Source organism: Podarcis raffonei, chromosome 10 (assembly GCF_027172205.1).
Source record: "Podarcis raffonei isolate rPodRaf1 chromosome 10, rPodRaf1.pri, whole genome shotgun sequence".
Taxonomy (NCBI): Eukaryota; Metazoa; Chordata; class Lepidosauria; order Squamata; family Lacertidae; genus Podarcis; species Podarcis raffonei.
This window is the reverse complement of record NC_070611.1, coordinates 26,828,141-26,845,815: the sequence shown is the minus strand read 5'-3', so window position 1 is coordinate 26,845,815 and position 17,675 is coordinate 26,828,141. Positions and strand designations below refer to the sequence as shown.

Below are 17,675 nucleotides of genomic sequence, written 5' to 3'. Positions count from 1 at the left end.
CACTACAGTACTGCTTTCTTTAAAAGCCTTTATCAGTGACATTTTCCCCACAATCCAGAATGCAAAAAGCTGGGGGTTTGCCTGTATACTGCTCTCCTGGAAGACTCACACAGATTCTTCCAGGGATTATACCTTATCAGGTAAATACCAGGGTTAAAGTGAAAGTGGTAATTCATTTCCCTCCTCTGTCATTTCTTTATCATGAAAGCTGCAACCTCTGGCAGAGGAGGAAACAAACAAGTAAGAGGATGAATACCTCTGGAATCCCCTAACAAAGGCAGACACTTTTGCATGCTTAAAAAGCTTTAGTATTCAGTGTCAACTTCAAGCAAATTTCACAAAAATGTACTTAATATAGCTCCAATGTAGTTAAGATATTCCTTATGAAATTCAGACGGAGGCTTGATCTGTTTTCTTATAGCATGGTCTGGCTTCTTTGATCTGCAGTACTGTAATCTACTGAGCTATTTACATTTTGTATTTTTAAAGGTCTCTTTGGCTACTTGCAGTCGGAAGGGAGGAGGGTGGGAGGAGAGAAGTAGCGCTACTTTCCTATTCCCTATCTTGCAACTGTCAGGGAAAAAAGCAATGATGGAATTACTTCTAAACTGAAGGAAAGTGTTCCACCTAGAGTCCATTTTCTGAGCTGAAAGCAACTGACAGGTTATCTGCCTTCGGATGCTATTTTTAGTATTTGGGAAGTACTTGATTCTTTGTGGGGGGAAGATGGTATTAAAAAGAAGCAGAGATATTGTCCCTGGTTATAATTGACAATGTTAATCTCCTTTTTCCCCTCCATGGTGATAAAAAAGTCATTTTTATATTTAATTAATGCAGGGGATCGTTTTGGAAACTGGCTAATGAGGCTCTGATCACATTACCATGAAAATGTGCATTAACTCTGCAACTGAGGAGGATGTTTCATGTGTAGAGAATCCACTTTGTAATTAGTCCACTGTGAAATGAATCACGTCAGGAAGAATTTGAAGGGGGGGGGGAAATAGAAGAAAAACAGTAGGCAATGGGTACTTAGTCACTGCTGTGCCAACAGACCACCAACATTCTACACTGTTTTGTCCTCAATCCTTAGCTCGTCATCTACAGCGCAGTCAAAAACTGGAAGTGTTCAGCCTCTGTCAACAGTGACATGCCAAAGCATGGGAAAATTACAAAGAGGAAGAGAACAGATGCTGAGGCACTAAACTTTCATCTGCCAGATCTCCAGAGCAAAAGCCAAATCAAAACGAAATCCACACAATTCAAACATGGGTGCAATAGGACTTGTGCAAAATTACAGTCTATTAGGGTAACATTTATTTTCTTCATCTCTCCCTTCTTATTCTAATTGCACAACAAGCCTGTGTTATCAGATTACAGAAATATTCCTGCTGTTGGGACACAGACTTAAGTAAGGACATGATAAATCAAGCTCTCTGACTAATATTGAGGAACAGTACAAAGGACAGAGTAATGACCGATAAAAGCATCCTTTAAAATCAGGCAGCTCAACCCCTATTCAAAATGAGAGAAAGAAAAATAGCTCTGATAATTTACTGTTAAACAAAACAGTCATTTCTAATTAAAAAGAGCTATCTCTATAGCCTTGGTAGCACATGCTAAGCCATAAAACTTCCTCCAGTAAACTTCTTGAAAGCACTTGAGACCCAAGTGCTGGCAAATCCTACCTGTTAAATCCTAACAGCTGCAAAAGTGTCATCTGTGTAACTGATAGACAATCCACTTACCAAATCTAAAGATGCACATTACGATATGGTTCAATGATAGTGCATGTCTCTGGCTGAGAATTTGGCAAAAAAAGATGTACAGCAATTTTTAAAAGAAACACACAGGGAGTCAAATATGCAATCACACACACACACATACACACCAAAACACAAAATCAACACCCCCTCATTTTCACCAAGTGCTTTGCAAACAGCACAAAATTACAGAGCTTCTTACAAAAACCTTCTGCACTCACCTGGGAAACTTCATAAAGCAGTTTGTAGTGTTCCTCCCTCTTTTGAAAACTGCACAAATTGCAACCCATTCTAGTAAGAAATAATGAAAGAGCAAGGCTTCTAATTTCCCAAGGACTGAGAGGCAAATGCACTGACAGGGAAGCACCCTCCAGACTTGACTACTGTTTTTCATCAGTCTCTCCGGTGCAGGAACACAGACACGCCACTGTTAGCTGGAAGCACAAGCCAGGGTAGTGTGTGTAAGCAGCAGCATGCTCTTCTTCTTCTTCCCCAAGTATCTTACACTCACGTATACACACAGACATACACAGAGTTTCATCTCAGTTCGCAGCAACACTCCCCCTGTCTCTGCATCAGTGCACATGACTACACAGATTCCAGCTCATGAATATTAATAGAGCCTCATTGATTATTTATGACAGAACGTGTTAGCAGGGAGGGGTGTCATAGCTGCCGCTGATAACAGATGAATATTTACTAATTAAGAAGCAAATGTACTGTGGTTAAACAGAATACACGTGCCGCTAACACTTTTGTTTATTAAAGGTGGAGCTCGTAAGGGGTACCTTTTTCAAACAACAGCAACAACATTTGCCCTTTACCTTTAGGATCAAAGGGATAATATGCATGAGTAGTAATTTTTGGGGAAACATTCTCGGGTTAGGATAGCTCTCCAGCGTGGGCAATAAAATTATGGCACTTGTTTTCAAGTACATGTTTATTATCCCCTCCCAACTTAATGGGGAAAATTGGTTATTTTTCTTAACAGCTGAACCAAGCAAGACAGAAAAAAGAAAATAAATCCAGATGGTTGTACTACATTCTTTATTTGCGTAGTACTATCAGATCTGCCAAAATACTAAAATTAGAAGGAAGTGTGTTCTAACATTCTGCAATACATAGATGTACCACTTCTAGCATTTATAACTCACTTGCTCGTGAAGATCTCAATGTCCTCTTCTATTTACAGTATTTTAATTCACTCTGCATATATGTGTATCAAACATACACATATATAATAGTACATATATCCAAATCTTGTACCATTATGTCCAGTACATTCATTTGGAAGCAGCACCCATTGATTTTAGTGGAATGTACTTCTATCAACCTGAAAGATTGCACGGTCACCTGTAAAAGAGCCTATGGAAACTTGTCTTCCATGCATGGTTTGCTCGCCTGGATGCAGAGCTGCATGCGAATTATGAGGGGGAGGAATCCCATCAATACTTTTGCAATTCAGTGGTATAAATGCTATTGTGTCACATGTGCATCACTGCTAAGATAGTTGATACTGCCACCTTTGATCAGCTGTATGGATTTGAGAGATGGCCTTATAAGCACCTTCTTTCCTTCTGTCTTCAACAGGTGATCAATGCAGTTAAAAGCTGGTTTGGGGGGGTTATTGTTTTTTTAAAGAAAAATCTGTTCGCTAGTAGTGAAGATCTTTGGACTGGGCCCAACGGAGCTGTAATGGGGGTGGGGTGGGGGAAATAACCTGAAAGTTAATTTCTGCTGAAATCAATGCGGCTTCCTTACATGCAACTTTAAAAAAAAGAATTGGGGTGCTAGATAAATAACTCTCCTAATTAATTTGCACAATGGGGCATAAATTTTTGAATAACCAGGGATGGAAATATAACTTTAATGTGAACATGAATTAAAGTAATTATGTATATGATCTTTATTTTTAAATATTAAAAAGCTTCTGTAAGAGCTTGCCACAAAGCCTAATTTTGCCATTTGTCAATTAGCTTTTTATAGCTCTATGGTTCTCTCTATTCGCATAAAAACAAGGACACATTTAAATGAAACTTAGATCTTTAAAAAAGTGCAAATTCCTCACATTTAAATCCAATCCCAATGTCATATGTTATACAGAATGCAGCTCATAAGTGTACTTCTTAAAAAATAAATTCACATCATGGTAAAAATCTGGTCCTTTTCCATGACTTCTTTTGTTTAAAACCAGTGCTATCTGACACATTCACTAATTAAATATAGCTGGCTCTTGTTCTGAAAAGTCTTAAACTTAATGGGATGCCAGGTGGACTCTGGTGCAAAAAATAATTACTTTATAGCCAATGAAATCAGTCAAGTTAATCTTGACATTGGCTCCTAATATGCTTAATTGATAAAGTACTGCAGGGTTTTGTTTTGGTTTTTTCCCAAAAAGTGCTTTGTAAAATGTGTGGGGTTTTTAAAAAAATCAATACTAGGAAATGATCCTAATGAGTACTAATTGTTAACAAATTGGCTTTGCATCTAGCAGCACCTCAAACACCACCAATGCAGCATGGAAAGCAGACCCACAGCCATACACTGCTTATCATTCCTTTCCCTTGAGATGTAATAATCCGATTTTCTGGGCCTTGATTTTAACCTAACTGGCTGGATCAAAGCCAGGGAGGGCAACCTATTTAGAAACAGCTTCACTGATGTCAATGTGGCATCACGGGTGTCAATATGGCACATGTAAGTACCACTATACAAATAATAAATGAACCTGCGATCAGCTAAAAATGAAATTTCACCTGCCCAATAAATAAACTTTATTTCGTTGTCCCTGAGAGGGGGCAATGACAATAAAGATATTATTATTATTATTATTATTATTATTATTATTATTATTATTAAACTTAAAAGCTCATAGAAATAACAGCATATTTTAGGTATGTATGCGTCAAACCATGCAAGACAGAAGCTGTGCCAGCTCTAAGCATCAAGAATAAAATATGAAATTTCCCTCTGGGCCACATGTTCCCAAAGAAGGGTTGCCCCATAATCTTTATTTTAAGGAACATGTAGATAGAACATCACGGGACGAGGGTGGCGCTGTGGGTTAAACCACAGAGCCTAGGACTTGCCGATCAAAAGGTGGGCGGTTTGAATCCCCGCGACGGGGTGAGCTCCCGTTGCTCAGTCCCTGCTCCTGCCAACCTAGCAGTTCGAAAGCACGTCAAAGTGCAAGTAGATAAATAGGTATCACTCTGGCAGGAATGTAAACGGTGTTTCCGTGCGCTGCTCTGGTTCACCAGAAGCAGCTTAGTCATGCTGGCCACATGACCCGGAAGCTGTACGCCGGCTCCCTCGGCCAATAAAGCGAGATGAGCGCCGCAACCCCAGAGCTGGCCACGACTGGACCTAATGGTCAGGGGTCTCTTTACCATTTTAGATAGAACATCACAGTCCAATAGAGCATGATTGGTCATAGGAAGGAACTTTTTGAATGCCACAGGCACAACTGACACTGAGTGCAGGGCCAAAGCTCACAAAGAGAAATTCCGCTCACCTGGACTGTGGGCAGCAATTACGGAGCAGCTCACCTCCATTGCTAGGGCTCCTTTCTCTGCTTCCAATGGCTGATGGTTGAAGCTGTGGCCTCTCCCACCAGCCAGTGGGGTGGGAGCAGTTTTTAATTTAGCCCACCAATGAAATTTACTCATCATGGGTGGGCTCAGGAGGCTGGCACAGTTGAGATGGAGCTGAATGAAGAATCCTGCAGGGTCTTCATTCTGGTCTGCTTCCCAGGCATAAATTAAGCCCACCACCGAGGTGTTTCTGTCCATACACCCAGAAGGGGGTGAGAAGCCACAGCTCTCCTCAAGGCGGTGAGCAGAATGTTGTATTATTTTATTGTTGTTAGCCGCCCTGAGCCCGGCTTCGGCTGGGGAGGGCAGGATATAAATAAAAAATTATTATTATTTATTATTATGGGCTGCTCCTATTTGATGTATGTCACACGGCAGTCCTATCCCAGGATCAACTCCCAGGTTAGCAGTCAGCAGGCAAGCTGACTGATTCTAGAAACACCTAGTGCCTGAGCCAAAACTCACATCTGTAATCCATAAAGTTGTGGCCTATTACAATCCAAGACGTTGTCCTGAGATTCCTTTCCTTCTGCTATCATGGCACCCCAGCGGCAGGCTCACTGTGCCTGGGCACACAACTGTGCTTAACTTACAGCAGCTGTCCCATTCTCTTATTTATTTGTACAGTGGTATCTCAGGTTACAAAGGCTTCAGGTTACAGACTCCGCTAACCCAGAAATAGTACCTCGGGTTAAGAACCTTGCTTCAGGATGAGAACAGAAATCGCATGGCGGCAGCAAGAGGCCCCATTAGCTAAAGTGGTACCTCAGGTTAAGAACAGTTTCAGGTTAAGAACGGACCTCCAGAACAAATTACGTTCTTAACCCAAAGTACCACTGTATAGCACTCTTCAATTAAAAATGTGTAAGATAGTCCACAATTATTTATAACCCCCACAAAAAATACCAATGTAACAGTTAGCAACAATATAAGGTAGTTCTGAAAACTATCAAGGCAGGATTAAAAAAATAACAAAAACCAGCAAATATTAAGAGCTTCAGAAAAGAAACAAACATGACACTTAGCAGGTATTAGGATAGGTACCAAGTGAAACTGCATTTTGCGCTAGATGCAGGTTTTGACTAGGCATCAGAAACATAATGTGCAGTGCAGCAATCCAATATTGTGGTTATCAGAGCACAAATTACTGTGGCCAGCTTATCCCTGCCTGGATAGGCTGCCTACTATGACCTTGAAATGGTGAAGGGCACTTCATGCCACTAGGGCCACTTGTGGTGCCAAGAGACAACAGTAGATCCAGAAAGACCCCAAAACTACAGGCCCGCCCACTCAGAAGGCATGTGACCCTATTGGCACCATTTACTTATACTAAATTTTTTCTCCTCTAATGCTTGAAATATTATTTGGAATATAAAACACGAGGGCATAGAACTTACTTGTGCTACTACCACTATTAACTTCCTCCTCCCCGCCCCCCATGGGTTGAATCCAACTAAGTTCTGTTCAGAGCAGACCAACTGAAATGGGACCAAGTTAGTCATGTCCATAGCTGTCAACATTTCCCTTTTTTAAAGGGAAATTTCCTTATTCCGAATAGGATTCCTTGCAAGAAAAGCGAAAAGTTGACAGCTATGGGCATGTCCACTAATTTCAATGGGTCATATGACTATCACTGGATGTAACCCAATTATTTCACTCAGTTTTCATTATGTCTGTACCTGTTTCATTTGAGCTGCTTCCAACTTGACAAATCTCTTACCAATAAAGCACATGTGTGGGAAAGATACTGTAAACTTCCCATAGATCCATATGTACACAATATGGAAATTTGCAGCTGGTTGGGGCTACCTAATTTGTGCATTTCATGAATATGGAAAACACAACCGATACGTGTTGGGACTAACTTGGGTTGTCCTCCATGGAAATGCTTTTCATGCCGGAATTTCGTCACGTAGGGATGAAATTTGTTATGTAGGAATACTTCCTGTAGGCATCTGATGAGCCACTGTGAGAATAGAATGCTAGATGGAGCTTTGACCTAATGCAGCATGACTTTTCTTATGTTTTGTTCTTAAGCGGCCTTTCAATTCTGACATATGCGCTCAATTCATTTATCTACCCTTGGCTTATACAAAGCAGAGGTTTTGTTTTCTATTTACAGATGTCTAATCGGCTGAGGATCCAAGTCTGAGAAAAATTATTTCTTAAAGAAAAATATATTGTATGATATTCTGAGGTTCATCAAAGATGCTGTTTTCATTACATGTCTGCTCAAAGCTACTAACCCACTTATGTAAGGATGCAAACACTGAGGCGTATCATAATTGGATTAAAGATTACATTGAAAATACTGCCTTTTAACAAGTCCTTTCCTTTCCTTTTACAAAAGATATTAAAACACAATCAACCACTTTGTATTCAATATGCAATTCGAAGAGGAATGAATTATTCAACAAGCTTCCTGATTGAGCAATTTCTTCTCTACGTCACCCCTAATGTGATGTCACCTCAAAGGTCCATCAAAGCATAGAGGCAAACTAAGAACCAGCTAAGGAAAGCACTAAAACTCCTGAAGGATAAAATTTAATTGCTTTTTTAATGCAGAAAGTGGTTTTAACCCCAACAAAAAAGTGAATTTCTTATATACTAAGCAGCAGTGGCTTATTCTGTCATGTTTGCAGTCAAAATGATGAGGGGGCTTATACTTCTTGAATAATTCTGACTATGTTTTATTACACTGTATATCTTGAACACATTTACTCCTGTAGAAACACTGTCATTGTTCAGCCCAATCTTTTGAAGGCTTACTTGGAAGTCCCGTTTGTTTTATATAACCAATTGTTTAAGAGACCAAGTTTTCACCTCCTGATTTACGTGTGGCCATTATTTAATTGCCTTTAAAATCTGATATATTTCATATTTCAACTCTTTAAAATATATTTTTTTAAAAGATTGCTACTTCCATAAACATTAAAACTGATTTTTTTTTGAAATTTTGATGCCACTCTTTTGAAGTATAATGCTCTTAACTGAAGTCTTAACTGAGCTATGTACAGTGGTACCTCGGGTTACAGACGCTTCAGGTTACAGACTCCGCTAACCCAGAAATAGTACCTCGGGTTAAGAACTTTGCTTCAGGATGCGAACAGAAATTGTGCGGCGGTGGCACAGCGGCATCAGGAGGCCTAAAGTGGTACCTCAGGTTAAGAACAGTTTCAGGTTAAGAACAGAACTCCAGAACGAATTAAGTTCTTAACCTGAGGTACCACCGTACACTTTTGTTCAAATAGGCAGTTAATTATTACATGTGGCCTCAAATGAAGAAACATGGATGAACATACCTGTTTGTTTATAGAAAGGGTTCTACTGCATGCCTCACTCTTATACATTCACCTGGTTTGCATGTTACAGTCATCCAAACCATGGGTTAGCATGAATGTGCAGGCTTCTGAGGAGACCATGACCACTTTGATGTTCCCTGGGGTTTTTGGGCAGCAGCTAAGCCATGATTTGGCTTAGTGTATCATCTGACCTGGGATCACTGTCTCTCCTCTTTAACCATGATCTTTAGCTAGGGTACATCCTAGGGTTCACTTAGGGTTATGGAGGAAAGGCCTTAACAACACTCTAAAGCAAATCTTATCTTAGCTGACATCCCAGAATAGAAATGGCTGCAAATCCATGGTGTTTAAATACAAGAGTATATCATTAAATTATAAATGGAATTATGATCATTTCTGACTGGAACATTATTATATACAGACTTCTATGTATTCAGATCTAGAGAATAGGCATGTGGACAGGAAAAAATGGTTTTAAATACAGTGCTTTCGATAGCGGGCTGCCTCAGCTTGGGAACTGGACAACATTGTGCTTCATTTTGTATCTGAGGCAAATCCTTGCTTTACTTCATATTCTGAAGCTTCATATGACCTGGCAATGAACTATAATGGGGAAATCAACAAATGTCCACAGCTTTTTCCTTTTCTGACAGAAGTTGATGGCATTTGCCAGTTTCATACTCTGTTCTGAAGGGATGACACCTGTAATGTTTCAGATATATAGTCCGAGAGGTTAGACACAAAGATCAGTAAGAAAATATGTTTAAAAATAGGATGCAAGAGATTGGATTTTAGGAAATTTTTGGTCTGGATAGAAATAAGGGAATGTCATATAAGCAGAATGCAACCAACAACAACTGGACAAGCCTCTATGAGTGTTGCTGTTGCTGCTAAGAGACAGTCAATTGGCAAAGATGAGTGAAAGCAGTGAAAGAGTTTCTGATACGTCAATTTAATTTCTCTCCTATTGTGACTGGAGTGCTGTTCTAAAACCAATCCTTGCCTGGATGCTACTAGTGCTGTCCCTCTCTACCTCCCGCATGGCTGGCATTTTCCTTTTATGGAGAGCTTATGGGAGGTTAAAAAATGTGTCAAACCTGGCTTGCTAAAGGAAATAAGGCAACCACAGGAGGCAGGTCTGAAGCTTTGGAACCAGCCTGCTTCAGTCTGGACAGGGTTGCCTTGATTTCGAGGGAATCCAAGTTATCGCCAAAGCAGGCTGCTTTGCCTCAGAACTGGTGCTTCATCCAAAGTTAGTTCAAAGTCCTAACAGAGATTTCAATAAGCAGCTTATCTTTCATATTTACCTTTTACAAACATCTTCATATCATGCAGATATTATGCAGCTCTGTTCAGATGAGCACTTTTAGAAGTGGGGGAGTATCTCAGATATAATATTGAAGCGACCAATTTTCTCTTTAAGGGGCACCTCTGTATGGATGACTGTGAGCCGTGAACTCTGACTGAATACCTGAGAAACTGGATCACTATTCTCTGCATTTTGGCCACTGACGACAATGTAAGCACACTTGGAGCAATGATGTACTTATTCCCGCCCTCCTTAATATTAGCTAAAGTGCCAACCAATGGCTATGGCCAGTTTACTAACCAATGTACAATATCATATTGTATGGTACCATTATCTATATCTATCTATCTATCTATCTATCTATCTATCTATCTATCTATCTATCTAGCTTCCCAGCTGGCTACTATTTCCTTCAGGAGCAGGACAACTGAAAAGGGACCCATCCAGTTATACAAGATGAAAAACGATAAACTTCCAAACTGCTTAAATACTAAAGACTCAGAAACAAGCCCAGACTTTAAGCAGGTTACACAGAGCAGACCCTGGAAGCTTAGGATTATGTGGCAAAGGTTTCTTTGTGCATGCAGAGACATGTATGTGCTTTCAAATAGATAATCCCACAGTATGAATAATCCAAAGTGTTTTTTGCCAGATGCCTTCTTTATGGCCTTTGGCTTCCTAATGTGGGCACAGCCCTGAGGATTTTTATTTTTATTTTACATTGTCTGGGGTGGGTGGGTGTGCTTTCTATAGGTAATTGTGAAATTATATTTTTTAAAATTAGCGTTAGTAATCATAACAATTGTAACAGAACTCTACAAAAGAAACTGGCACTGGAAGAATGATAATTCATTTTGATGACATCATAAAAGCCTTATAGCTAATTTTTAATAATAATAATTATTTATTTATTTCATTTCTATCCTGTCTTTCTTCCACTGCAGGGCCCAAGGTGGCCCACAAGGTGAATTGAAAACAGATACAGCTAAATAAAACCTACCAATAAATTATAAAGATATGTGTGTATTTTAAAAAATTAAGTAAGTTATATTAAAACCAGCACTGAAGCAAAAAAACTTGAAACACTGCAATGGACTTCCTTAGCTTGAAAGTTCCAAACTGTCTCTGAGTGGCAAGCGGGAGAGTGGAGGGGGGTTAACAAAATGTAATTTTTTTGCCAAAATATAGGAACACCAAGGACACTGCCAACTCTTTGAGAGCCTTCAATAGACACCAAGTGTAAGAGCATTTTAAGACATGCTCTTCCTCTTAGATACACCAACACTACTGCCAACTCTTTGAGAGGCTTCAGCAGACACTCATATTTCAACACCAACAGTCTAGATCTCGGGTTAAAGGGAAATATAAACATTCTGTTCTTTCATGCCTGGTTATGACTTTTTGTCACTTTAAAACTAATATGACACGGTATATAGGGCTGCAAGACAAAATTCGGTTTCCAGCTAATAACTGAATAGGATGATGGATGGATGAGAGGCACAGTGCAATACAGCGGAGAGGAACTGTGCAAACAGTTTAAGTGTCTTGACAGCTGGCTAGTTTGATTTAAAATTACAATTTGAACAGAAATCAACTCTTATTTCTTGATGGTCATTAAAAAAGAATTATGTGTGCCATTCATTTTGTTGTCGTCAACAAAAACATCCTGCAATGATCAAAGACTAATCTATCTCCTTCTACAAAATCCTCACAGCAGTAAAGGTTTGCTTCGTACACTATGTGGTTTTTCCCCTCAAAACCCTCATCACTGCCAGTGCACCTGCTTTCCAGAAGATCATTAGGTATAAATCCCAATGTACTCCAATCAACCTTGCTTTAGTTACCCTGCCGTCTGCTCTAGAAGAAAATTAATGTTATTAGACTCTTTTTTCCTCTTTCAAGATTGGCTGGTGTTTGGTTACTGTGCCAGCTGTCTAAGAGGTGCTGAGGTCTGTTCTACACTGACCCATCTTATTGTCTGGGCATCGCCCAAGTCCCAACATGCGAGCACTAAAACCGCAACTAAAGCCTGCACCAGCTGTTTAACTATTGTACAGGTACTTAGAGGGATTACAGCATTCTAAACCACAAGCTTGGCAGCGGATACTCAGCCATCAAAGAAGAGCTATGCTGGCTCTTCTCACTAAGGCGCATCAGGCTGGGATTCAGCTTGCAGTTTTAAAACAGTGAAGCTGGGGCAAACGTACACAGAAAGCAGAAGAAGTCATAAGAAAGAAGAAATCACGTGGAGCCTCATAGGCTACAAATGGTGAAATCCCAATTGAAAAATACTTTTTGCTTTAATTAGAATTTCCCATGAAAGGCAGAAATTAGCATAGCAAAGTTTGCTTCATTTCTGAACCAAACAGTAGATCATGAATCTCTTTTCTCTCTTACTGAAACAAAGCCTTGTTGAGTTCAGAAGGGGGAATTTGTTACAGTCCAGTACTTCTAAGGCCAGTCATTTGCCAACGGTTGATTTCAGAGAGCAGAAGTTTGATTCATATCTACACCATATCTTGGGCATCCCGCCACCAATCTAACTTTTTCTCTTCAGCACTTCTGCCTCCAACTCAAGGTTACTGCAATAATACTTCTTCTGTTTGCCATCTTTGTATTCTGCAATGAAATTGCTTCCTTTCATACACTGTTACGGACAAAATATAGCCACCAGGAAATACAGTAATCAAACTCAGACACCCAATACAAAGGATGATAACAGAAGGCTTATTAATACTCTTCATCAATTCTTTTTGGATTTTTGGGATTTTCAACTTTTAAAATACAAACTCAAAAGTAATGTAAAGAAGCCTGAAGGAAGAATTGTTGCCAGTCTATGAATTTACAAAGGCTACAAAACATGCTACAATAAACTTATTGAGTTTATTTCAGTATTGCATTTCCATTAACAACAAAAGTAGAACAAATACCAAAACAATTTATGTGGGATGCTAGTCATTTCAAATTTAGACATCTTACAACAGATACTGTCTGCCCAAAGATTTTCCCTGTTGATTTCAAGAAATTCTTCAGTTAAAAAGAGCTTTTACACTTATTCTCCAGTGTCTCTCTGTTGTCAATACCATTCATAAATAAATATGAGTCATAGCTGAGAAAAGAAGCAAGCCAAGAAAAGAGGAAATTCTCTCAGAGAGCCCTCTTTGAAATTCCATGTTGACTGTTCTTATTGAATTATGTTAGGGGGAAACTCATATATAGATAGGCAGGCAGGTGAAACTCTTTGTTGTTGTTGCCTTTTATAGGCAACAAAATGCTATATTGCCAATGCAAAATGCAAGTTTGAGATGGTATTCTCATAACAAGGAAACTACTACCGCAATAGTTATAGGCACCTGCTGACTGTGCTATTGTATTTTTAAAACTGATTTTATCATAGATTAATGTTGGGGGCGTGGGTGGCGCTGTGGGTTAAACCACAGAGCCTAGGACTTGCTGATCAGAAGGTCGGCGGTTTGAATCCCTGCGACAGGATGAGCTCCCGTTGCTCAGTCCCTGCTCCTGCCAACCTAGCAGTTCGAAAGCATGTCAAAGTGCTAGTAGATAAATAGGAACCGCTCCGGTGGGAAGGTAAACGGCTTTTCCGTGCGCTGCTCTGGTTCACCAGAAGCGGCTTAGTCATGCTGGCCACATGACCCGGAAGCTGTCTGCGGACAAATGCCAGCTCCCTCGGCCCATAGAGTGAGATGAGCGCCGCAACCCCAGAGTCGGTCACGACTGGACCTAATGGCCAGGGGTACCTTTACCCTTACCTTTAATGTTGGGGGCTTTGGGGCCCAAAAGCAGTATGTGAACATAAAAAGCACAACATAACATAGGAACAGTAATATGAAAGAACCCCTCATTTGACCATCCTTCTTTCCCCCACAAAAAAAAACTTACCATGTCAGAAAGAAGGCAAATTTATTTGTGCCTAAAAAATGTGTGTGTGTGTGTAGTGGATTCACAATAAAGCTGCACATAAATAGCTTATTGACATGGGGGAGGGGAAGTTCACCAAATTGGGGAAGGGCTGTAAGTTCAGTTTGTGTCATGTGAGACAATAAGAGTTTGGGAGGGTGGGATTTAGTTATTAGAGAATAAAAACTCAGAAATGTGTATGCCACAGTTTTATATGTTTTATATGTAAAAGGAGAACTAAAATTGCATAAGTGGTTTATAAATTATATTTAAAAGGTTCTGTAGTTTCCAGAGTCTTTCCTTTGTTTGTACAGACTCGGAGGAAGAGGAAGGACCAAAAAATTCAAACAGAAGAGGATCATTCCTCCACACACACCCCACTTGCCAAAAGGCCATTCTTTACGTGTAAACCAACTAAGCTGAATCGGTTTGATTTCCAATGTGCTCTTTCTTTCTTTCTTTCTTTCTTTTTCTTTCTGGACACTGGAGTTATATAGGTAAAGGTAAAGGATCCTGGGACAGTTAAGTCCAGTCAAAGGCGACTATGGAGTGTGGAGCTCATCTTGCTTCAGGCCGAGGAAGCCGGCTTTTGTCCACAGACAGCTTTCCATGTCATGTGGCCAGCATGACTAAACCACTACTGGCGCACGGAGGACCATGATGAGTGCCAGAGAGCATGGAAACACCATATACTTTCTTGCCACAGCAGTACCTATTTATCTACTTGCACTGGTGTGCTTTTGAACTGCTTGGTTGGCAGGAGCTGGGACAGAGCAATGGGAGCTCACTCCATTGTGCGGATTTGAACTGCTGACCTTCCAATCAGCAAGCCCAAGAGCCTCAGTGGTTTAGACCACTGCGCCACCCATGTCCCCTTGGAGTTATATACGGTATATCAGCCTAACTCAATGATAACAACTTCTGTACTATAACTCCTATCATGTGGGACAAATCTGCCAAGATCTTGATCATCAAAACAAATTAACAGTCAAACGTGACATATGTAGCATATACTATATACAAGATATATTAGCACTAACAAAACAGGTTGCAGCTCTGTTAGGGCTGCTGTGTCAATCAATGCATTTTCAAACAATATTTGGGGGTGCATAAAATGAGCCACTGAAAACAAGGATCTAAAGAAGTCTAGCATTCTGAAGAACAGCTTGCCATGATTATTCCCCCCCGCCGCCGCCTTTTGCTGCCCATTGCTCCATGCATTTTTTGCAGCTTACCCTTGGCCCAATAATTGCACCCAGACCAAAGCTGGACACCAATTAAAGCACAGCTAGCAAATCCGAATCTTCCATAGTACCTAAAGCATTTGAATTGGTTCATTTTAAAACCATTTTCAGTCTATTGTCTTGCCATATTAGAGAGCACTCTATACATTGAATCATTTACTTTATGGAAGAATAAAACACTAAAGATTGGCCTTTCCTTCCAACAATGAGTACTAACTAAATCACTAACTCATAATTAAGAGGAAGCGTAACTTTCCAAAATCCTGAAAAATACGCCTCTCTCGATATCTGGGTAAGATGCAAATTTGCTTAAAAGCATATGATTGAAAGGCAGATGATTAATCAACTAAAACATATTTAATCGGTTGGTGGCCCTGGTTAATAGAGGAGTAAGAAAGGGGACCAGATGGGATGGTAGAAGGGAAGAGAAATGGGTCTGAGGCATGAAGAAAGGAACGTGGGAAATGGTGCAATGACTGAGGGGCTGAGGAGGATGGGGTGCTGGAGCGAAGACTAATGAAGTACTTGTGATGAGGACAAGAATGAGGAGGAGAAGCTCAGGGAGGGAAATGGGATGAGAGAACCCAGACAAACTGTGGGGGGGGGGGAGAAAATATGTGAGGAAATGAAGTAAATCACCAAGGTGAAATATAGCAAAATTACAGCGTGCACTGCCCAGAGTGAGGCCTGCCATTTGCTTGACATCTCTCCTCCTTCCACTCCAGGAAAGTAGTAGAACCAGAAATTGTACTCAGTCTTGGTGGGCTACCATACATAGCTAGGGGGATTGGTGGGTTACAAGATGTACAGGCCTTGAACAACTGGAGAGAAAGAACAAGCTCAAGGGTACAAGGCATGCCAACAGTCTAATCCTAGTGAAGACTTCGTGACAGGTCCTCAGGAGGACATCTAGTCATTGAATGCTCAGCAGTTAATCTTTCCAGGATACTCGTGGTTTTAAAAACAAGCCTGGAACAGCTGTGTGTCTATTGTACCGCAGAGCACAAATAAGCCAGAATAACTCTGTCACAGGGTTAATTGATTTTTTTTTTGTCTTTCATGCCACTTCAGAAGTCATCCTGATCAATGCTACTTCACACTCTCCCGTCCAAGTTTTACTGCTCTAGGCTCTGACTAAAAATAGATTCATCAGACAAACACCAAGGGAGGCAATAATATATCTTGTGCAGAACACTGGGGCTGTCACATTACAACTCCCCTCTTTCCCCTCTACTGTTGCATTGAGCGAGGGGAAGAGGGAAGCTGGATTCATGGTTTTGAAAGAAGCACTAGTGGTGGAAATGGATGTTGTGTATTTATCCACTCATATTAAGTATGGAACAGGCAGGCTCTGTGCGTGCTCCCTGTAGTGCTTTTGCAAATTTGTTTCCCTTCCATCTTCCAGCAGATGACAGAAAGTAGCAGTTACTTACAAATGCTTTTGGGGGTGAGGAGCACAAGATCTAAACAATAAATAATATACGTCTCTATATTTCTCAGTATTCATATACCTCCCTGCACACCTTGACAAAGGTAAATATCATTATCCCCGGAAGACAACAGGGGAAGTAATGAAGGTGCTGAAACCTAAAGGCGAGATCAACATGCTTTTGTGATAGCCTGAAATGCAGTCAATTGCAGCAAAATTTATTCCACCCTATTACACCAAACAAAAAAAATTCAGAGCCATTTCTTCGAGTTTAAAAAAGGGGAAAGGGGCAGTTGGATTGCACACAGATAATATTTTGATATGCAAAACATCTTCACTTCTACTTGTGTGGCAACAAACATATGGCTATTTGCTTGCAAATCCTTATGATCATTCTACTTGTCAATGTTAAGACCGCCAAAAGGATTTAAGCACACAGGCAGCATCAGAAGAAAAAAATTAAAAACACCACCAACAACATAGTTTCAAAATGAAACACATACAATCTGAGCATCAGAGCTGGGAAAAGAAACCCTGTTTAATTAATAGTCCTGGACAAATAAAAAGATCTTCCAGTGCCAGAAGGACATCAGCATCATGGTCAGGCTAATCATTCTGGGGAAGGCACTCTATAACCTGAGCACCACAACAGAAAAGGCCTTTTCCCCATCACCCTCACAAAAACCCTGTGGAATAAACTGAGCTGGAAGAGAGCAACTGGCTCAAAGGTCAACCAGTGGGCTTCATGGGTGAGTAGGAATTTGAACCCAACTCTCCTTGCTCTGTTGTCTAACATTACATCACACTGGCTCAGTTTAAGCATCACATATACCCTTACATACATGCCACCAGAAGAAACTCATCTTATTATGAAAAATTCTCAGCTGAAATCAGATCTAAGGCTCAGCCTAGATATGACACGAGAGCTGTGTTTGGAGCTCATGATATGATTTTCTACCTCACAAAGCAAACACGTGGAAGTGTAAATTTGGATACAATTTGCATATTTTTATCTCCTTGCTCACACTGCTATTAGCCAAGGAGAAGAATACAAGCTTGATGTAAGAGCTTAATTCTGTATATTTTTCTGTCTTTGGCTAATGCAGGAGTGCAAGCTAAA

General features: G+C 40.3%; 1 protein-coding gene across 3 annotated transcripts in view; it reads right to left on the bottom strand.

Annotated features, from left to right (window-relative positions):
* PDZRN4 (PDZ domain containing ring finger 4) overlaps positions 1-17,675 on the bottom strand; it is a 219,549-nt gene that overhangs the window by 110,771 nt on the left and 91,103 nt on the right. The window contains exon 1 of one of the 3 annotated variants that reach the window (XM_053405575.1): positions 1,982-2,318. The exons of the other annotated variants lie outside the window; for them this stretch is intronic. Coding sequence (XP_053261550.1) covers positions 1,982-2,050 — 69 coding nt within the window. The 5' untranslated portion in view covers positions 2,051-2,318. Of the gene's footprint in view, positions 1-1,981; positions 2,319-17,675 lie in introns of those variants that run through there. 3 annotated transcript variants of the gene reach the window in all.